This window comes from Plecotus auritus (genome assembly GCF_963455305.1).
Source record: "Plecotus auritus genome assembly, chromosome: 13".
NCBI lineage: Eukaryota > Metazoa > Chordata > Mammalia > Chiroptera > Vespertilionidae > Plecotus > Plecotus auritus.
Window position 1 is genome coordinate 31,207,813 of NC_137779.1, and position 20,237 is coordinate 31,228,049.

Here is a 20,237-nt window from a genome sequence, read left to right on the forward strand (position 1 = left end):
GCGGAAATCTGACGAAGCCGAGGCAGGCGCGTCGCTCACGGTCTCCGCTCCGAAGAGAACGGCGCACACGCGTCTCCGGAAAGGACTCGGCTCTCCTGGGACGCCTGGGCTCTGGCGCGCGCTCAGGCCGAGCCTCACGGAGTCGGCACAGGTTCCTCAAGCGGTTTGCTCTTTTATCTCAGGAACACCCAGCGCTGCTTCCAGAGACAAAGCCCGCAGCAGGCTGTCCCCCCTCCCCCCTCCCCTCCCCTCCCCTCCCCTCCCCTCCCCTCCTCAGGTAATGTGGTCCTATAGTAATGTTGTGATTTCCTGTTGTAAGTCGCAATGTTGTTACAAAGCTGCAATGTTGTTACAAGTTATAATGTTGTTACAAGTTGCAATGTTGTGACAAGCTGCAATGTTGTTACAAAGTTGCAATGTTGTTACAAGTTGCAATGTTGTTACAAAGCTGCAATGTTGTTACAAGTTATAATGTTGTTACAAGTTGCAATGTTGTTACAAGTGGGCTCAGGCTCACAGGCTGGTCGGACGCCGTCTCGCCCCAGGCTGGGCTCAGCTGCCAGCCATTTATTTATTTATTTATTTATTTATGTCTGTGTTCTATATTCTTTGTTGTTGTTGTTCATCCTCACCTGAGGATATTTTTTCCACTAATTTTTAGGGAGAGTGGGAGAGAGAGGGAGACACAGAGAGAAACATCGATGGGAGAGAAACACATGGACGGGTTGCCTCCTGCACACGCCCCGACCGGGGCCCAAGCCGAGGAGGAGCCTGCAACCCAGGTACGTGCCCTTGAGCGGAATCGAACCCGGGACCATTGGGTCCGCAGGCCGACGCTCTATCCACTGAGCCACTCCGGCCGGGGCCACCTGCCAGCCACTTAACTCCAACTGTCAAGGGGCCCGGCTGGGCCACATTAGTCTTGGGGTGCCTGACACTTGCCCAGGACACCCCCCCCCCGAAGCTATGCAAAAGGCCTCCTCACGTGGGGTGTCCTGGCTGCTCCGTGACAGCCTAGACTAGTGGTCGGCAAACTGCGGCTCTGTTGACTAATGAGTTTGCCGACCATTGCGATAGGGGCTTAATCACAAAGAACAGCAGCCTGTAATTATTGGAATCGAGAGTCTAGGTCAGTGGTCGGCAAACTCATTAGTCAACAGAGCCGCTGTTTGCCGACCACTGGCCTAGACCATGGATGGATCACAACACCTCCGCCGCCAAAGGGACACCCCGCTCAGATCGAACTGGCCTGATTTTGTAGAGAAACCGGGGAGCCCTACAAAGCTCCCACAACCCCCTTCGCGGGGGCGTGTCAGAAGCCACCTGGCCCGCCCCCTCCCCTCCCCCCCTCCCCCTCCCTCCCCGCCAGCTCACTCACCTCAGGGTGAACCGGTCCTGCGTGCAGTTGCTGGAGACGGAGACGGGGAAGGTGAGCACTTCGCCCGGCCGTGCCCTCCGGGGAGCGTAGTGGACGGCCACGTGGTCATCCAAGCGCAGCTCCTGCAGCGGCGGCCGGCGGGGCGTGGGGTGGAGGAACACGCTGCCGATCCTCTGCAGGGGCGGCCCCGCCTCGTCCACGTCGCTCGGGTCTCTGTGACCCCCGCCGCTGGCCCCTGGCTCCGCCCGGACGCAGTCCCCGCGATGCAGGTCCCCCGCGTACACCGTGTAGTACAGCTCCACGGGGCTCCCCTCATCCGGGCCCGCCGGCCGCCGCCTCCCGGCCACCACGGCGGGGGCGTTGAACCAGCCCGGCGGCAGCCGCAGCTCGGCCACGCACAGCCCCAGCGCGCCCCGCAGCCGGCAGCTGGCCCTGACCTCGCGCGTCTCCCGGAAGGCGTACACCCGCAGGCAGGGCAGCGGCTCGGCGGGGCCAGGCTCCACCCAGTCCCGGCCCAGCACGTGGAACAGGACCTGCGCGACGGGCTGGCCCGGGTCGATCTGGTCCCGCAGGATGTGGGCCCGCAGCTTCCAGCCAAGGGGGGGTGCACCCGGAGGGCCGGCAGCGGGCAGCAGCAGGTCTCGGGGCACCGCCTGCTGTGCAGAGAAGGGCCCGTAGCGGGCACTGAGCGTGGGTGGCCGCCGGGCGCGCAGGACCAGGAAGGACTCCACGCGGGTCTGCAAGCTGGCGTTGCGCATCACGTCCTGGTTGGCCTCCCGCAGGAAGAAGGCGGCGTCGGCGTCCACGCGGAAGCTCACTGGCAGGTAGGTGGGCAGCAGGGAGAAGCGCGGGGCGCTGTCCAGGAGGCCGCGGCCCTCGGTCACTGCAGGGAATGCAGGGCATTAGAGGGGGCAGCCACCGTCCCATGCTGTACCCCAGGCCACCACCCCCCACGCTGTACCCCAGGCCACCGCCCCTCACGCTGTACCCCGAAACCGGCTGTGGGCCACCATCCCCCAGGCATGGTAATGCGGTCCTGTAGTAATGTGATTTCCTGTTGTAAGTCGCAATGTTGTTACAAAGTTGCAATGTCTGTTACAAGTTGCCATGTTGTCACAAGTTACAATGCTGTTACAAGTTACAAGTTACAATGTTGTTACAAAGTTACAATGTTGTTACAAAGTTGCAATGTTGTTGCAAAGTCGCAGTGTTGTAACATCGTCCTGTGGTAGCGCCATGCTGTAGCCATGCTGTAACGCTGTGATGTCCAACGCTGTCACGTCTAATGTCTTAGGGCAGTGGTTGGCAAACTCATAAGTCAACAGAGCGGCAAACCGCATGTGGCTCGCGAGCCGCAGTTTGCCGACCACTGTCTTAGGGCAACGCACCACTGTTCTCTGCAGGCTCAGCCTCTGGACAGCGATACCATTGACTAGAACCACCCAGGCACTCACCTGGGCAGGTAAGTCCCCCCCCTCCCACCCCCCGCTCACCTGGCTCAACCAGGGACAACTGGACCAACCTCGATGGCTTTCGTTATGACTGCCAGACGCCCTTCGGCGATAACCACGGGGGAATGTTGATGGAAAGAGTTTATGACTCATGGACCCTGCAGCACGCAGGCCTGGGTTCTGCTTTTCTTGGGGTCGGGGGTGGGAGCCAGGGTTTCGGGCTCACGGTTAGTGAATTTAAAAGGTCAGAGGGAGTTTAAAGCCCAGGAGGAGAAAACATGTAGCCCCAACGGTCAGTGACAGAAATGAACACGCCTGGCCGGTGTGGTTCAGGGGTTGAGCGTCGACCTATGAACCAGGAGGTCACAGTTTAATTCCCCGTCAGGGCCAGGCCCAGGTTGTGGGCTCAAGCCCCAGTAGGGGGCGTGCAGGAGGCAGCCGATCCATGACTCTCTTTCATCATGGATGTTTCTTTATATCTATATCTATATCTATAGATAGATAGAGAGAGAGAGAGATAGATAGATAGATAGATAGATAGATACATATATATTTTATTGATTTTTTACAGAGAGGAAGGAGAGGGATAGAGCAGTGGTCGGCAAACTGCGGCTCGCGAGCCACATGTGGCTCTTTGGCCCCTTGAGTATGGCTCTTCCACAAAATACTACGGCCTGGGCAAGTCTATTTTGAAGAAGTGGCGTTAGAAGAAGTTTAAGTTTTAAAAATTTGGCTCTCAAAAGAAATTTCAATCGTTGTCCTGTTGATATTTGGCTCTGTTGACTAATGAGTTTGCCGACCACTGGGATAGAGAGTTAGAAACATCAATGAGAGAGAAACATCGATCAGCTGCCTCCTGCACGCCCCCTACTGGGGATGTGCTCGCAACCAAGGTACATGCCCTTGACCGGAATCGAACCCGGGACCCTTCAGTCCGCAGGCCGACGCTCTATCCACTGAGCCACACCGGTTAGGGCTCATCATGAATGTTTCTATCTCTCTCTCCCTCTCCCTTCCTCTCTGAAATCAATAATAATATATATATATATATATATATATATATATATATGTATATATATATTATTGATAATATATATAAATTATATATATATTATCATTCTATAATATATATAGTTTAATAAGTAGAATGAAATATATATATTTCATTCTACTTATTAAATCCCACGATGGCCTTCGCCCAGCCAAAGGTCACCTGTGGGTTATGAGGAGGGACTTCTAAGAGGAAACCCCCATCCCCCAAACTCGGATCCTAGGACGCCCAGGGAGATGGGGTGGCAGAGTGTCACCTCTCTCCGTTGCTTCTATTTTCAAAAACCCTCCAACTGCCCACAGCAGCTGTTGCCAATCGCAGGCCCACGAGCCAATTCAGGCTCCGCAGCCTGTTTGACTCGACTCTGCGTGCCACTGTTTAGAATCATCATTAGGTCTCCCTGCCAATATTTATCAAACAGATTTCTCGCGGAAAGCTGGACTCTGGAGGCTTTCCGTTCCCACGTTGCGAGATGTGAGAAATCAGTGAGTCCATCACCATATTGTAACCATCCACGGAGCTGTGCCCTTGGGGTGGGGGGGCGGGGGGGAAGGAACTCACTCCTTGGCCACAGTCCCCACCCGGCCCTTATGCCTGGCTTACATCACATGCTTCCTCTGCAGGCACTGGCCCATCTCCAGGTTGTAAGGTTGTACACAAAGTGCAGATGTTTAACACAATCACTGTGGCCAAAACCGGTTTGGCTCAGTGGATAGAGCGTCGGCCTGCGGACTGAAGGGTCCCAGGTTTGATTCCGGTCAAGGGCATGTACCTTGGTTTCGGGCACATCCCCGGTGGGAGGTGTGCAGGAGGCAGCTGATCGATGTTTCTCTCTCATCGATGTTTCTAGCTCTCTATCCCTCTCCCTTCCTCTCTGTGAAATATCAATAAAATATATTAAAAAAATAAAAAATAAATAAAACAATCACTGTGGCCCGGCCGCGTGGCTCAGGGGTTGAGCGTCACCCTACGAACCAGGAGGTCACGGTTCGATTCCCGGTCAGGGCGCAGGCCCAGGTTACGGGCTTGATCCCCAGGGTGGGGTGTGCAGGAGGCAGCCGACCCATGGTTCTCTCTCGTCATGGATGTTTCTGTCTCTCTCCCCCCCTCTCTTCCTCCCTGACATCAATAAGAACATATTTATTGTAGAAAGTGACATTTTAAGAAAACAACGGCCGTCCTCTGATAACCTAGGAGGGCCTCCCATCGTGAAATAAAGTCTGCGGTATGTCTGCGGCCAACCACGCACTGTATTGATTGGCTATTATGGAACAAGCTAAGAAGATTAAATGACTCCTGTATTCATTTAAAAAAAAAATCTTACTTAAAAGGTCTCAGCTATAACATTCTCCCCAGGGCCAGGGGAGATCAATGAAATCAGGATCTCCATGCTAATCCTAAGTGGCCCCATTAGTCCTTGCTGAGGAATAAATGGAATTAAAATAACTATTGTCTGCCTTCAGAGCAGATGCCTCCCACCAGACGCTTAGAGGGAGTGGACTCCTTTGCAGGAGAAAAGAGAGGGAAATGGAGGGAAGTGTGGGGGGCGGGGGAAGGGGCGGGCAGAGAGAGGAGAGAGCGGTCCGAGGAAGCGGCGTCTACGTGATTGCAACAATGTACACCCCCCCGTTTCATAGGTAGCCATATTCTTAAGGCGCCGGAGGTTACAGAACAGGGAGAGCCCGATACATTGTAGCAAAATGTGGAAACATTTGCGAGGCAGGAGAAACTGTAACGCTTTGCTTCCACTGAGACAGGGACCCAGAAACCAGAGCGGAAGGAGGCCACAGGCTCGCCTGACAGGCTTAGGGAAGGCCTGCATGGCGGCCTTGCAAACTCAGACCTCAAGTAACCACCAGGGACGGCCCGAGACGAAAAGCTTTTCGTTAAAAAGCCGGTGATGGCGGGTCGTCACGTCCTAGGCTGGAATCTTCCCTGACCGCGGTCCATCTTTACCTTCACGGAGCCTGTTGCCCTTCTGCTTCTACGATAACATGTCTTTTGAATGTGAAAGTGGTTCTCCTTCCCCCGCCCCCCGCCCCCCGCCCCCGGACCTCTCAACGCACAGGCACCGCTTCGGCGGCGGAGACCACGCGTCCCCTCGTTGCTGTTGAGTTCACGGTTGACTGTTCGCCATCCTGCGCCCACCTGAGTGAAAGAAATACCTGCCTATCATTTTACTTTTCATCCAACCCCAGGGGTTTCCCCGCCCCCTCGCTTTGCTTTCTCCCGCCTCCCTCATCTAGCGCCGATGGAGTTCATGTACCCACTTGCCTCTCCTCTTTTGACTGTAATGTACACAACAAGGTAAAAAATAAAATAAAATAAAATAAACAAACATTCCCCGGAGCATTATCTCGGTCCTTTGAGGTTCTGCTTCCCGGCAATTGTCGGCAGTTTGGCTCAAATAAACTCACATTCTTTACAGGTTTGAGTGTGTTTTTCACGTTCACACCGGCAATCAGCCCCCACGCCGCCAGTCTTAAGTAATCAGCGAGAGGTGTCGTCTTCCTCATTTATTTAGTTTTTCATTTTTATTTTTTTTTGGTTAATCGTCACCAAGGGATACTTTGTCCCTTGCTTTTCAGAGAGCGCGGAAGGCAGGCAGGGGGGAGGAGAGAGACCTCTGTAATATATTACACAGGCGCCTGCACCAGGCCCGGGGGAATTCAAATGAAGACAGAAAAGGTGTCCGCCTGAAGGTGGCCGTTTCCCAGGCCGGACACGTCCCTCCTTCCTGGCGACGTGCGTCCGTCCCTATCCGAGCAGCGGCCGGCGTTTCAATCCCTCGGGGTCAGCTCCGTGATTGCTGCCGACCTCGCTGATTCCGGGGGGCCGGCCTCCGTTGCTGGGGAGAGACACACATCGATTGGCTGCCTCCCGCATACCCCAAGACGGGGGAATTCCCGCAGCCCAGGTACGTGCCCTTGACCTGGAATCGAACCCGAGACCCATCAGTGCACGCCCCAAGCTCTAGCCATTGAGTAACACCAGCCAGGGCTGATGTCATTTGCTTTTAAAATCAGTCCTGTCCTGTGGGGGCGAGGGGTGGCTTGTAAGGAGCCAGGAGCAGAATTGGGGGACAAGGTGGGGGGGTGGGGGGGCATTAGGAGACTCAGGAGGAACAAAGCCGACAAGCCCTGGCCCCGGGCGGGGAAAGTGGAGACAGAAAGATGCCATCAGATTCGAAACCCAGGAAGGAGGGTGGGCCTGGGAGGGAGCCGCCAGGTGTGGGGGTGGGCGGGTGCTTTGCGGTGCTGAACAAAGAATGTTCCATTTTCTCTCTCAACAAAGAAAGCGCTGTTTTGTGTGTGTTTTCACATGCACATGAGCCCTGGCTGCCGGGAGGAGCTGGGAGTTCATCCTGTTCAGTCCTTCAATGAGGGGGACCCCAGGTGCTGAGGGCAAATGCTCTGACCCCAAGGGAGTGGCAGTGGGGGGGGGGGGCGAAGCAAACTGGGCGGGGGAGTATTTTTTTTTAAATGTATTTTATTGATATTTTTACAGAGAGGAAGGGAGAGGGATAGAGAGCTAGAAACATCGATGAGAGAGAAACATCCATCAGCTGCCTCCTGCACACCCCCCACTGGGGATGTGCCCACAACCAAGGTACATGCCCTTGACCGGAATCGAACCCGGGACCCTTCAGTCCACAGGCCGACGCTCTATCCACTGAGCCAAACCGGTTTCGGCACAGGGGAGTATTTTTAACTCGTGCTGGACCTGCCCCCCTGTCAGACTTTTCTTCCTTTGGGGTTCACCCTCACCCCAGGATAGTCTTCCATGGACTGTTAGAGAGAGTGGAAGGGAGGGGAGAGAGAGACCAGAGAGAAACATCGATGTGAGAGAGACCCATTGATTGGCTGCCTCCTGCACGCGCCCCGCCCAGGGCCCGGGGCCGGGGAGGGGGGTGGGGAGCCTGCAACCCAGGGACATGCCCTTGACCAGAATCGAACCCGGGACCCTTCAGCAAGTGCCAAGGAGGCTACACTATTGAGAACGTCGCCAAATGCGAGAGCCGGACAGTCAGCCCCAGGGGTCCAGAGCCCTTCAGAGCCGACAGCTCCGCGTTGTTAGATCCGAAAAGCCATCCGCTAGACTCCGTCCCTGAGCGGAACCCAACCGGTTAAAGGGGCGGCGTCGGTGGGCACGGGCCCTCGGCACGACCCCTCCGTCACAGATTCCCGTAGAACCCTTCCCGACCACACCCCGGGCTCCCACCGGTCGGGAGGTGCGTTTATTTAAACAATTCCCCCATCGTTCCAACATGATTTCTTTTCCTGAAAAAAAAAAGTAAAATGAAATGAAATACAGGTAGACGGACACGTTAATTGAAAGAAGACGTACGGGCTCATATCCGATGGCGTGCTATTTCGTGAGTCCGGGCACCGACGCTCTGAACAGCCATCAATTCCCGCGAAAGGGACGGAAAGTGGCACATTTCCTCGCGTTTTCTATCCCACGGGGCACCCGGTCCGCTCGGGCTGTTTATGAATCCTGGAGCGAGCGGGGCGCGGGGCGAGCTGCCGGGGAAGCATTTTTAACTCTTGATTTGCCCCCGGTTTTTTTTTTTTTTTTCTTTCCTTTTTTTAAATATTTTTTTAATATATTTTATTGATATTTTACAGAGAGGAAGGGAGAGGGATAGAGAGCTAGAAACATCGATGAGAGAGAAACATCCATCAGCTGCCTCCTGCACACCTCCCACTGGGGACGTGCCCACAACCAAGGTCCATGCCCTTGACCGGAATCGAACCCGGGACCCTTGAGTCTGCAGGCCGATGCTCTATCCACTGAGCCACACCGGTTAGGACTATTTTTTTTTTATTGATGTCAGAGAGGAAGGGAGAGGGAGAGAGAGAGAAACATCCATGATGAGAGAGAAGCATCGATCGGCTGCCTCCTGCATGCCCCCCACCGGGGATCGAGCCGGCCACCCGGGCACGCGCCCTGACGGGGACTCGAACCCTGACCTCCTGCTTCACAGGTCGACGCTCACCGCGGAGCCACGCCGGCCGGGCAGACTTGTCTTAACCTTGCCCTAACCTGGGGCTTTATTCTTCGACCGACGCCCCTCCCCCACCAGCCCTCCATCACGCGTGAGGCCCCGGGGCCTGAGCCCCTGGGGTTAGGGCTGAAACACACACAGGAAAATCAGGCCCTGGGCTTCTGTGTGCGAAACACCGAGGACCCCGAGGCCCCGCACCGGGGCCGTGTTCACGGCTCACACCTGCCTCGAGGACAGTTTCCTGTTGGAGGAAGAGGCCAGAATCAGCCGTGGGCAAACGACGGCCCGCGGGCCGGATCCGGCTGTTCTATCCGGTTCTCTTGCTCTCCCCTCCGCTCCTGTACTTTGAATTTATATTAGTTCACACAAACACTCCATCCATGCTTTTGTTCCGGCCCTCCGGTCCAGTTTAAGAACCCATGGTGGCCCTCGAGTCAAAAAGTTTGCCCACCCCTGGGCCAGATGTGAGGAAAAGAGCGGGCGGAGCGCTCTGCCTGCCAGCCTGCTGCTCAGAACTGCCTCCGGGGAGGGGGGGGGGAGTTTGAGGGGTGGTATGGGGGGGGGAAGGGGGAGGGAGACAGAACCCCTCCCCGCCAGGCATCCTGGGAGGTCCTAACACAGGAGGGATCCATACCCGCAACGTCCACACTGAATCTTGGGTGTCAAAACCCACTGGAGTCCCCACTGCACGCGGCAGGGAAGCCAGAGGGTCCCCCCGTCCGGCTGTTCTGTCAGGAACTTGGGGAAATCGTGGCACCACCACCACCACTACCACCACCACCACGGGTCCGGGGGCCCCGGAGAAGGACAGGAGTCCGTGTCCTGCAGGAGGTGGGGGGCTGGGCGAAGGGGCCGCGGAGCTGAGTGAGGTCTGGACCGCACGCCAGGCAGCAGACAGCAGACTCAATTGGTTGAGCACCGTCCCGTGCACCAAGGGGTCACCAAGAGGTCACCGGCTTGATTCCCGGTCAAGGGCACAGGCCCGGGCTGCGGGCTCCATCCCCAGCAGGGGGCGTGCAGGAGGCAGCCGATCCATGATTCCCTCTCCTCATGGATGTTTCTCTCTCTCTCCCTCTCCCTGCCTCTCTGACCTCCATAAAATAAAATAAAATATTTTTAAAAAGAGGAGTGTGACAAGCAGGCCCCGTTCACCGGCCCGCAGCCACGGCCGTCGGGGGTGGAAGTCGGTATTAGGCCATCACCGGGTACGCGACCGGTACGCGAGACCTTTTTTTTTTTTTCTTTTCATCTCATGCGTTTGCAGAGGGTCAGAGGGTCACGCTGAAAGGTTGCCGATTTCGCTTGCTCTGACTGCGTATCTGTGGTTTCAAATACCATCTCTCATGCCAGTGACTCACACACGGGCGTCTCAGCCAAATCCCTGCCCCTGAGCGCCAGACCCTGGCGGGGAGCCACCTGCTTCCGCCCCAAAGCGTGCTGCTGTCTCCGCCGCGGCTGCCAACCCTGTTCCTGCCGCCTCCCTTCCTCCCGCCCTCGCTCACTCGCCAGGGCCTCTCCAGTCCGCCCAGGCGTCTCCGCACCCCCGCCGGAGCCCACATCACCTCTGAATCACCGCCCGGTCCCTCCTGCCATGCCCCCGGAGCCGAGAGAGAGAGAGAGAGAGAGAGAGAGAGAGAGAGAGAGAGAGAGAGAGAGAGAGAGAGAGACGCTGTTTTCTCTTTCATGCAAATGGGATCGTGCCCCAGCTTTGCTGAAAAGACTCCATCGGACTCCCAGCTCAAGGAAAACCCCACACGTGTCCACTCAGAACCGCCCCCCCCCCCTGCACACTGCACCTGCCCTGGGCCTCCCGCCTCATTCTCCCCACCACCCGCCCCTCGGAACCCCACTATGTCACCTTCTTTCTTTATTTCGTTAAAATGTATGTGTGTGGATATCAGAGAAGAAGGGAGAGAGAGAGAGAGAGAAACATCAATGATGAGAGCCCTGGCCGGTGTGGCTCAGTGGATAGAGCGTCGGCCTGCGGACTGAAGGGTCCCGGGTTCGATTCTGGTCAAGGGCACGTACCTGGGTTGCAGGCTCCTCCCCGGCCCAGGCCCTGGTTGGGGCGTGTGCAGGAGGCAACCCATCGATGTGTTTCTATCACATTGATGTTTCTTTTTTTAAAAAAATATATTTTATTGATTTTTTACAGAGAGGAAGGGAGAGGGATAGAGAGTTAGAAACATCGATGAGAGAGAAACATCCATCAGCTGCCTCCTGCACACCTCCCACTGGGGATGTGCCCGCAACCAAGGTACATGCCCTTGACCGGAATCAAACCTGGGACCTTTCAGTCTGCAGGCTGACGCTCTATCCACTGAGCCACACCGGCTAGGGCCCCATCGATGTTTCTTTCTGTCTCTCCCTCTCTCTCCCACGCTCCCTAAAAATCAATGGAAAAATATCCTCGGGTGAGGATTAAAAGAAAAGAGGGAGAGAGAGAGAGAGAGAAACACCAAGGACCAGAGAGAATCATGGACCGGCTGCCTCCCGCATGCCCCCCACGGGGGATGAGCCCGCAGCCCGGGCCTGTGCCCTGACCGGGAATCGAACCCTGACCTCCCGGTTCTAGGTCAACGCTCCACCACGGAGCCCCCCCGCCGGGCTGAACCCTCTTCATTTTACTGTTTCTTTAAGGACTCGGGTCCTTGTGCCTCAGAGTCTTCCCCTGTGTGGTCCCCTCTGTTCTCTTCCCCTTCAGGGGCATCAGTCACCCCTTTAGACTCTCTCTCCCCATTTTCTCATCGGCCCGGAAGCCGTATGTTCTAGAGCAGCCGGGACCCCTGGATCAGAGCCTGGGGGGGGGGGGGGAGCTGAGGCGGGGGATCCTCTCGATCGACCCCCAGGGCGGGGAGGCTCTGCACGATGAAGGAATAAAATTTGCCGGATGAAGCGACGGATCCTCAGGACGGACCCGCTGCCCTTTCCCGGGCGCCCGGCCTCGCCGTCCGTCGTATTTTGCTTGGTCATCTCACCGGAGGGAGTCCTGCCAGAGGGGGCGGAACCAGCCTGCGTCCACGCTCCGGGCCCCCAGCACCGAGCACAGAGAAGCCGCCTGTATTCCGGGCACCGGGCTCCAACAGACCCGCGTCTGTCCCAGCCGCCGCCCCGCAGCGATGAAAGAGCCCTGTGTCCCGGGCCCTTCGGTCTGACACTGGGCTCCCTCACGCCTGCGTCCCGGCCTCTCCCCGAGCGGCTCGCGGGGACCGGCTCAGGAGCCCTGGCCGGTGTGGTTCGGTGGATGGGGCGTCGGCCTGCCGACTGTAAGGTCCCAGGTTCAATTCCCCGGTCGGGGGTTGTGGGCTTGATCGCCAGTAGGGGGCATGCAGGAGGCAGCCAGTCCATGACTCTCTCTCTCATCCTTGATGTTTCTCTCTCTCTCTCCCTCTCCCTTCCGCTCTCTCTAAAAATCAATAAAAATATATTTTTTTAAAAAACAGCCACCATCATGTTTTATTTTTTTTTATTTTTTTTAAATATATTTTATTGAATTTTTACAGAGAGGAAGGGAGAGGGAGAGAGAGCTAGAAACATCGATCAGCTGCCTCCTGCACACCCCCCACCGGGGATGTGCCTGCAACCAAGGTACATGCCCTTGACCGGAATCGAACCTGGGACCCCTCAGTCCGTAGGCCAACACTCTAGCCACTGGGCCAAACATATGTGTGTGTGTGTGTGTGTGTGTGTGTGTGTGTGTGTGTGTGTTTCTTGATTTCAGAGAGGAAGAGAGAGGGAGAGAGAGAAAAACATCGATGATGGGAATCATGGACCGGCTGCCTCCTGCACGCCCCCTACTGGGGATCCAGCCTGAAACCCAGGTAGGTGCCCTGACCGGGAATCGAACCGTGGCCTCTTGGTTCCTAGGTCAACACTCAACCCCTGAACCAGGCCGGCTGGGACCCGAGCTTCTCTCTCGGTTCCTCCCCCTGGACCAGCGGTGGGCGTGGAGGGGGGGGGACCAGCCCTGCTCAGCACGGCTCCCCGGCCACCGGCCACTCATCACAGGACCAGAACACAGACCCCGGCCCCTCGCACATCACAGGGAGACGGAAACCCGCCCCCGCCCCAGGCCGCTCACACCTTGTGAGCCGTTTTGCCAAAACGGCTTTAATCGGTTTCGTTCACGCCGCAGCTCCTCGGGGATCAACACGTTTAAACTGGATCCGGAGGGAGAGACGGCGCCTTCGTCTGTTCACGAGAGGCCGCGCCTCCTAACGCGACACCAAGTAACAAGGACAAGTGGGCGGGTCTGCGGCTGCGGCTCCGGAAAGCGGGCTCTCCAATCCGAGGCCCCTCCCGCCCTCCCTCAGCGGCTTTTCGTCTGAGAAGGAAATGCATCTGTGGTTAGCGGCATCGCCAACCGCCGGGTCACACTCTGGACGCCTGTGGTTATGAAAAAACGGGTGTTTAAACGTCCGCCGCGTGTCCGTCCGTCCGTCCGTCCGTCCATCCGGGGCGCGCTGGAGAGGGGCTGGCCGTCCTTATCCTCATCGGCTGGGTCCGGACGCGGTGCCGCGGGGCCACCGTGCTGCGTGTCCCTGTGATTCCCGGCGGCGGCGTTCGGGCCAGCCGGAGGGCACCCGGCCTCCTCGGGTTTCGGGCGGGCCCCACGCCGTGACCGTGAGCGGGGAGTCGGCGGGAGGCGCAGGGACAGCGGGAGGCAGAGCTGAGCATGGCAGAGAAGCCAGGTTCTTTTTTTCTTTCTTTCTTTCTTTTTTTGTATGTGACGTTGCCTGGATTTCAAAACTTGGCAATGAATCCAGACTTTCAAAAACAGTCCGGCCGAAACCGGTGTGGCTCAGTGGATAGAGCGTCGGCCTGCGGACTGAAGGGTCCCGGGTTCGATTCCGGTCAAGGGCATGTACCTTGGTTGCGGGCACATCCCCAGTGGGAGGTGTGCAGGAGGCAGCTGATCGATGCTTCTCTCTCATCGATGTTTCTAGCTCTCTATCCCTCTCTCTTTCTCTCTGTGAAATATCAATAAAATATATTAAAAAAAAAAAAAAAAAAAACAGTCCGGCCGGCGTGGCTCAGGGGCTGAGCGTCAACCTAGGAACCAGGAGGTCAGGGTTCGATTCCCGGTCAGGGCACAGGCCCGGGTTGCGGGCTCCATCCCCAGCAGGGGGCGCGCAGGAGGCAGCCGGCCCATGATTCTCTCTCCTCATGGATGTTTCTCTCTCCCTCTCCCTCTCTCTCTCTCTCTCTCCTTCCCCCGTCCTCTCTGAAATCAATAAAAATAGATTTAAAAAACAAAAGAGACAAAAAACCCTCCATGTGGGACAAAGTGTCCTGTCCTGCAGGGTCTCCTCGCCCCTCCCCCCCCCTCCCCCCACGGGGTCATCTGGTCTCGGCTGGTCCAGAGCAGCCACAGCCTCTGAGTTCCCGTCCTCTGCGTCGCCAAAGACCGAGCCGGCAACATCCTGCGATACGGGGCCGCTGCGGGGCCGTCACCAAGCAACGCCGGAAGGCTCTGCCCTGCCCCGTCCCAGGCTGACTCCTTATCACCCTCCAGGAAAGCCCCGGGCGTCCCCGGGGCACCGAGCAGAACATTCTCCAACACGAAGAAATCCAACTCCACGCAACTGGACAGACGAAGGCAGATGGACGGTTGAAACGCCCTCGACCAGGCACGTGGACTTTTTTAAAAATATATTTTATTGATTTTTTTTTTAACAGAAAAAAAATATTTCTGGGACATTTTTTTCTGGAAGGGAGTGGGACAGAGAGCCAGAAACATCCGTCAGCTGCCTCCCGCACACCTCCCACTGGGGATGTGCCCGCAACCAAGGGACATGCCCTTGACCGGAATCGAACCCGGGACCCTTCAGTCCGCAGGCCGACGCTCTATCCACCGAGCCACACCAGCGAGGACCAGGCACATGGACTTTGTGAGCAACACGGGACGAAAAGGAATCCGTCCAAAGGACCTCCTAGCAGCAAGCATGCTTCCTCCTTCCCCGCGGCGAACAAACAAAATAAAACGGGGAAACACAATGATGGGGAATCGCCGGCCTTGGATTCCCGGGCCTCTTCCTACCCGGCTGCTCGCTCGCCTGCCTCCCCGCCCCGGTGACTCTGTGCCCGAGCCCAGGCCCACCGCCGTCTGGGGAATCGGCACCGACCAGGAACGGACACAGCTGCCGACACGTCGGGGGGCCGAGGCGCCGGGAGAACGTGTGGGACGTGGTTGCCAGCTGCCTCTTGCTCCCGGAGGACAGATGCGCCAGGGAGCCTGCGCGGATGGGACTCGGCCGCCGCCGGCCGCCGGGGGCGGTAAATGCCGGACTCTGAGGAAGCGCTGGGGAGTCGCGTGCGAATTGGACGATCGGAGAGGCCCCGAGATTTCCCCACCAAGTCAGTGTTCAGAAGGGGGACCATCACACAGCAGCTTGAGCCCTGACCCAGACTTGGTTTTATTTTATTTTATTTTATTTATTTTATTTTATTTTATTTATATTTTATTTTATTATTTTATTTTATTTTATTTTATTTTATTTTATTTTATTTATTTATTTATTTATTTATTTATTTATTTATTTTATTTTATTTTATTTCGGGACACGGCGCAGCACGGAGGGAGTTGCTCTGTCCCTAGCATTGGGGAGCTTAAGCCCTTGTACATTTTTTTTTTTTAAAGAATATTTTTATGGATTTCGGAGAGAGGACGTGAGAGCTAGGAACATCCATGATGAGAGAGAATCACGGATCGGCCGCCTCCTGCACGCCCCCACTCCCCCCCCCCCCCCCCCGAGGATCGAGCCCACAACCCGAGCCTGTGCCCTGACCGGGAATCGAACCCTGACCTCCTGGTTCCTAGGTGGACGGCTCATCCACGGAGCCACCCCGGCCGGCTCCACAAGCATTTAGGGCCCTCCTACCTGTGAGTTGTTGGAGCCCAATCTCCCCGCGTGGCGCCTGGGAGGGAAGCTCGCTCCCACCCACGCCTGGCTTGCTCTCCTGACATTTCACTAAATTAAATTTTAAGCCATCCCTGCCCTGGACGGGGCATCCTTACCCAAGGCATTAGAGAAAGGCCTCCGTGGAGAAAAGTGTCTGGGAAGGTGTCTGCGTGTCCCTGGGAGAGAACCGTTAGCTCCCAACCCCCCTACCCCTACCCCCCGCCCCCCGCGTCGCCCCAACGAAGCGCCTCCCGAGCGTGCCAGACAGGTGTGCAAAGGGGCAGGCGCATCCATTCAAGGATACAATGTGTCTAGGCCCCCGGCTCCTCTCCCCAAGTGATTAAAAACGTCATTTTCCCAAAGCAAAGGATGCATTTGTTTACATTAATGCTAATGGCTTGCTAACGAATGATAAACGTATGCTAATTTATTCCCAGGGAGACGAACTGTGCCCCGAAGACTGACTCCGCAAATGAGGGCTTCTGCTCCGCTGAGTCCAGCACAGGCACATTCATTAAGATGTTCTTTGCGGGGGGGGGGGGGGGGGGGGGGGGATCACGGTATGCAAATGATATGCAAAGTGTCCACCGTAGCCACGCCCAGGCCAGGGGCGGGGGCGGGGGCGGGGCCAGGCCTCAGGGGAGCAGGGGTTCTGGGCAAAAGTTCTAGGAGCCCACCCCGCCCGCTTCGCGGTGGCCCCGAAACCCATGCCACGGGGCCAGAGAATGTTCTAGAGCCTATTCTTTTTTTTTTTTTTAATATATTTTATTAATTTTTTACAGAGAGGAAGAGAGAGGAGAGGGATAGAGAGCTAGAAACATAGAAACATCGATGAGAGAGAAACATCGATCAGCTGCCTCCTGCACACCTCCCACTGGGGATGTGCCCGCAACCAAGGTACGTGCCCTTGACCGGAATCAAACCTGGGACCCCTCAGTCCGCAGGCCGATGCTCTATCCACTGAGCCAAACCGGTTTCGGCTAGAGCCTATTCTTGGGGCCCGGCTGACACCCGGGAGGGTCCGTCTTGGCTCCTCCAGACGAAAACAGAATTAATAAAAAGCCGCCTTATGTCCTGTTGCGCGCGTTTGGAAATCATTAGGCCCAACCGTTTTCTGCGAATTTGGAGATTATCATCGCCATCGCTCATGTTAGCAGTTCTAATTTAACCCACGCAGACACGTCTCAAGAAATCTCCGGGCCTCGAAGCCGGCCTGGCTTCCCCGCTTGATCTTTGTGGCAGAGGCCGTTGGCCGGACCTACAGCCTGACTCCAGACCTCAATCTGTTTTTGTTTTTGTTTTAAATATATTTTTATTGATGTCAGAGAGGAAGGGAGAGGGAGAGAGGGAGAAACATCCATGATGAGAGAGAATCATGGGTCCGCTACCTCCTGCACGCTCCCCACTGGGGATCGAGCCCACAACCCGGGCCGGTGCCCTGACCGGGAATCGAACCGTGACCTCCTGGTTCCTAGGTCGATGCTCAACCCCTGAGCCACGCGGGCCGGGCAGATGCTCAGTCTGAAAGGATCAAAGGTCCCCGAGAGCAAGGAGGCTCCAAGACGCCCGGGTTTTACCACTAACCAGGTGGTGCCGCCACGTGGGTGCGTGGCCGAGCGCCTCAGAGGTGGGTCAGATCTGCAGTGAACCCCAAAACCCACTGTGTCCGTCCCCCCAGCTGCTGCTTCGTAGGTTGGTGGAGAGAAAGAACCCGAGGTGGGATCTCACTGAGCTGCAGGGACACGGGCGGCCGGGCTCAGACTCAGCCCCACTGACCGCTCCTCTCCGGTCCCACCTGCAACTGGGGTCATGATGGAGTCTCCTCTGTGCCGCCACTGGAGGGACTGCAGGGATGTGCACCGAGCCAGACAGAGAGACAGACAGACAGACAGACAGACAGAGACAGAGACAGAGACAGAGACAGAGAGAAAGAGCCAGACAGAGAGATAGACAGACAGAGACAGACAGACAGACAGAGAGACAGAGGATATGTGTGCACACACATGTTACATGTAACAGCCGCAGAGCACGGACAGTATGTTAGAAGGGTTAGCCACGATCACAGTCTCAAACCTGTTTCCCGCTCTGGGTAGAAGGGCCGTCCTTGGTGACAGGCAGACCCACTTCCTGCCACTCGCTACTGGAGCTGTCGCTGACCAAGGATTTGGGGTGAGCAGCCACCGTCCTTCCCACACAGCCGGTGCACCGAACACGCAAAGGTGACTGTGCGTGCATGTGCCTGTGCGCATGTGTGTGCCTGTGAGAGTGTGTGCGCACGTGAGTGCGTGTGCATATGAGAGTGTGTGTGCACGTGCGCATGTGTGTGCCTGTGCACATGTGTGTGCATGTGACCGTGTGTGTATGTGTGTGCATGTGACCGTGTGTGCATGTGTGTGCATGTGTGCGTGTGAGAGTGTGTGTCTGTGTGCATGTAAGAGTGTGTGCATGTGTGTGCATGTGAGAGTGTGTGCCATGTGCTCATGTGTGTGCATGTACGCGCACATGTGAGAGAGTGTGTGCCTGTGCGCATGTGTGTGCATGTGAGAGTGTGTGCATGTGTGTGCCTGTGCGCATGTGTGTGCATGTGAGAGTGTGTGTGCATGTGAGAGTGTGTGTGCATGTGAGAGTGTGTGCCTATGTGCATGTGTGTGCATGTAAGAGTATGTGCATGTGTGTGCATGTGAGAGTGTGTGCATGTGTGCGTGTGAGTGTGTGTGCATGTGAGAGTGTGTGTGCATGTGAGAGTGTGTGCCTATGTGCATGTGTGTGCATGTAAGAGTATGTGCATGTGTGTGCATGTGAGAGTGTGTGCATGTGTGCGTGTGAGAGCGTGTGCACACGCAGGCGCTGGCTGAGAGCCCGTGATACCGCACGGGTACCCTCTGCATCTCAGAAGGCAAAGACACGCATCAGCTCTTCATCAAGCAAACACGGCGCTTCCTTAGCAACAAGGTAACCACGCTGTTTCCCTCGTGACATGAAAACACGTCCCATGACAGTAAAGTCAGAAAGGGTCCCTCCCAGCACCCTGGAGACAGAGAAACAACGGCCCTACGCGGCTCCCCGGCCGCGCCCAGCTGCGCGCAGTGACCCACCGCCGGGTGCCAGGCGAGGCTGTTTCTCGCCAACTCCGGGGGCGGCCAACTGCAGGGCGGCCAACTGCTGGGCGCCGCCGCGGCGCTGTAGCTGCTGTAGCTGCTCACGGACACATCAAGGCGCCCGTGAGCAAACCCAGGCCCTGACCGAGTCCACGTCTTGCGAAGCAGAGAAGGAGAAGCCGACGAAGAGAGGTGCGGGGGCGGAGGTCTCTTCTTCACCCGGAGGGAAAAGGGAGTTTGTTTCCAAGACACTCGCGAGGAAATGGAAGAGGTGACTTTGCTGCTGGCTCGCTGGCGATCGCCGCGGGGAGAGCGGTCACGGCCGCGCAGCGTCCGCGCAGCGTCTCCCGGGAACGCTGTGCCATATGCACAGCGCGGCCTGGTGTGCGTGTAATACGTGCGTTTGGGGCAAATCTTTGCAGATAATCTTCTCATTGGGGCAAAGCGTTCTCGGGGAGATGGCTTTCTGATGGGGGAGGAGCCTGGCCGTGCCCCGGCGACCCCCGGGGGCCTGGGTACCACGTACCAGGCGGGGGGAGGTTTCTGGGGAGGATCTCAGTGCCCAAGACGCGCGCCCAGGAACGCATTTCAGCGCCGGGGTCTAGCCCTGGCCAGTGCGGCTCAGCGGTAGGAGCGCCGGCCCCCGGGGCCGAAGAGTCACGGGTTCGATTCCCAGCCAAGGGCATGTACCTGGGTTGCGGGCTTGTCCCAGCCCTGGTGGGGGCACGTGCGGGAGGCAACCTATCGATGTTTCGGAAATGGCGACGCTTGGATCCGTGGCCCTAAAACGCGGCCATAGATCAGGATGAAAAGCCGCGGGCCAGGCTGGTGTCCGCTCCGACGCCGGCACCGTCAGCCCTGCTGCTCAGCCCAGATTTAAAAAAGAACACGCCGACCACAGAGCCCCTCCGGGCAAAGGTGTGTCCGGATCCCGGGACGTAACAAAGGGACATGAGACGGCGAGGCCTTCCAACGTCAACCCAGAACGCGAGCGAGACGGAGAGAAAAGCAAAACCGGAGGCAGCCCAGGCCTCGCCCCCCCGACAGGGTCCAGGGGAGAGGGGTCCGGGGCGTAGGACCTGCTTCCCCAGCCGCTGGGAGGGGCAGGATTGTCTGGACCCGGCCGTCCTGAGCTCCACAGCGCCCCCTCCTGCGGGGCGGGGGCTGCCACTTACACAGCTCAGCCTGTGGGGGCCCCCCCACCCCCGCCCTTGACCCCAATTTCAAGTGGGTGCCGTCCACGCTGAAGGCTGAGGAAGGGGAGTCGGAGAGGGGCCGGCGTCGGTAGCCGTGGGTACGTATCTGCGACGTATTTGCTCAAGGCCGTCCTCAGGGCACGCGCTGACCAA

The 20,237-nt window shown here is 57.2% G+C and overlaps 1 protein-coding gene across 1 annotated transcript in view; it reads right to left on the reverse strand.

Annotated features, from left to right (window-relative positions):
• The window catches only part of TMEM132D (transmembrane protein 132D), an 87,372-nt gene that overhangs the window by 55,444 nt on the left and 11,691 nt on the right, over window positions 1-20,237 (reverse strand). Inside the window, exon 2 of the mRNA XM_080650456.1 lies at window positions 1,379-2,261. Within this exon, the coding sequence (XP_080506582.1) occupies window positions 1,379-2,261 (883 nt within the window). The remainder of the gene's footprint in view (window positions 1-1,378; window positions 2,262-20,237) is intronic.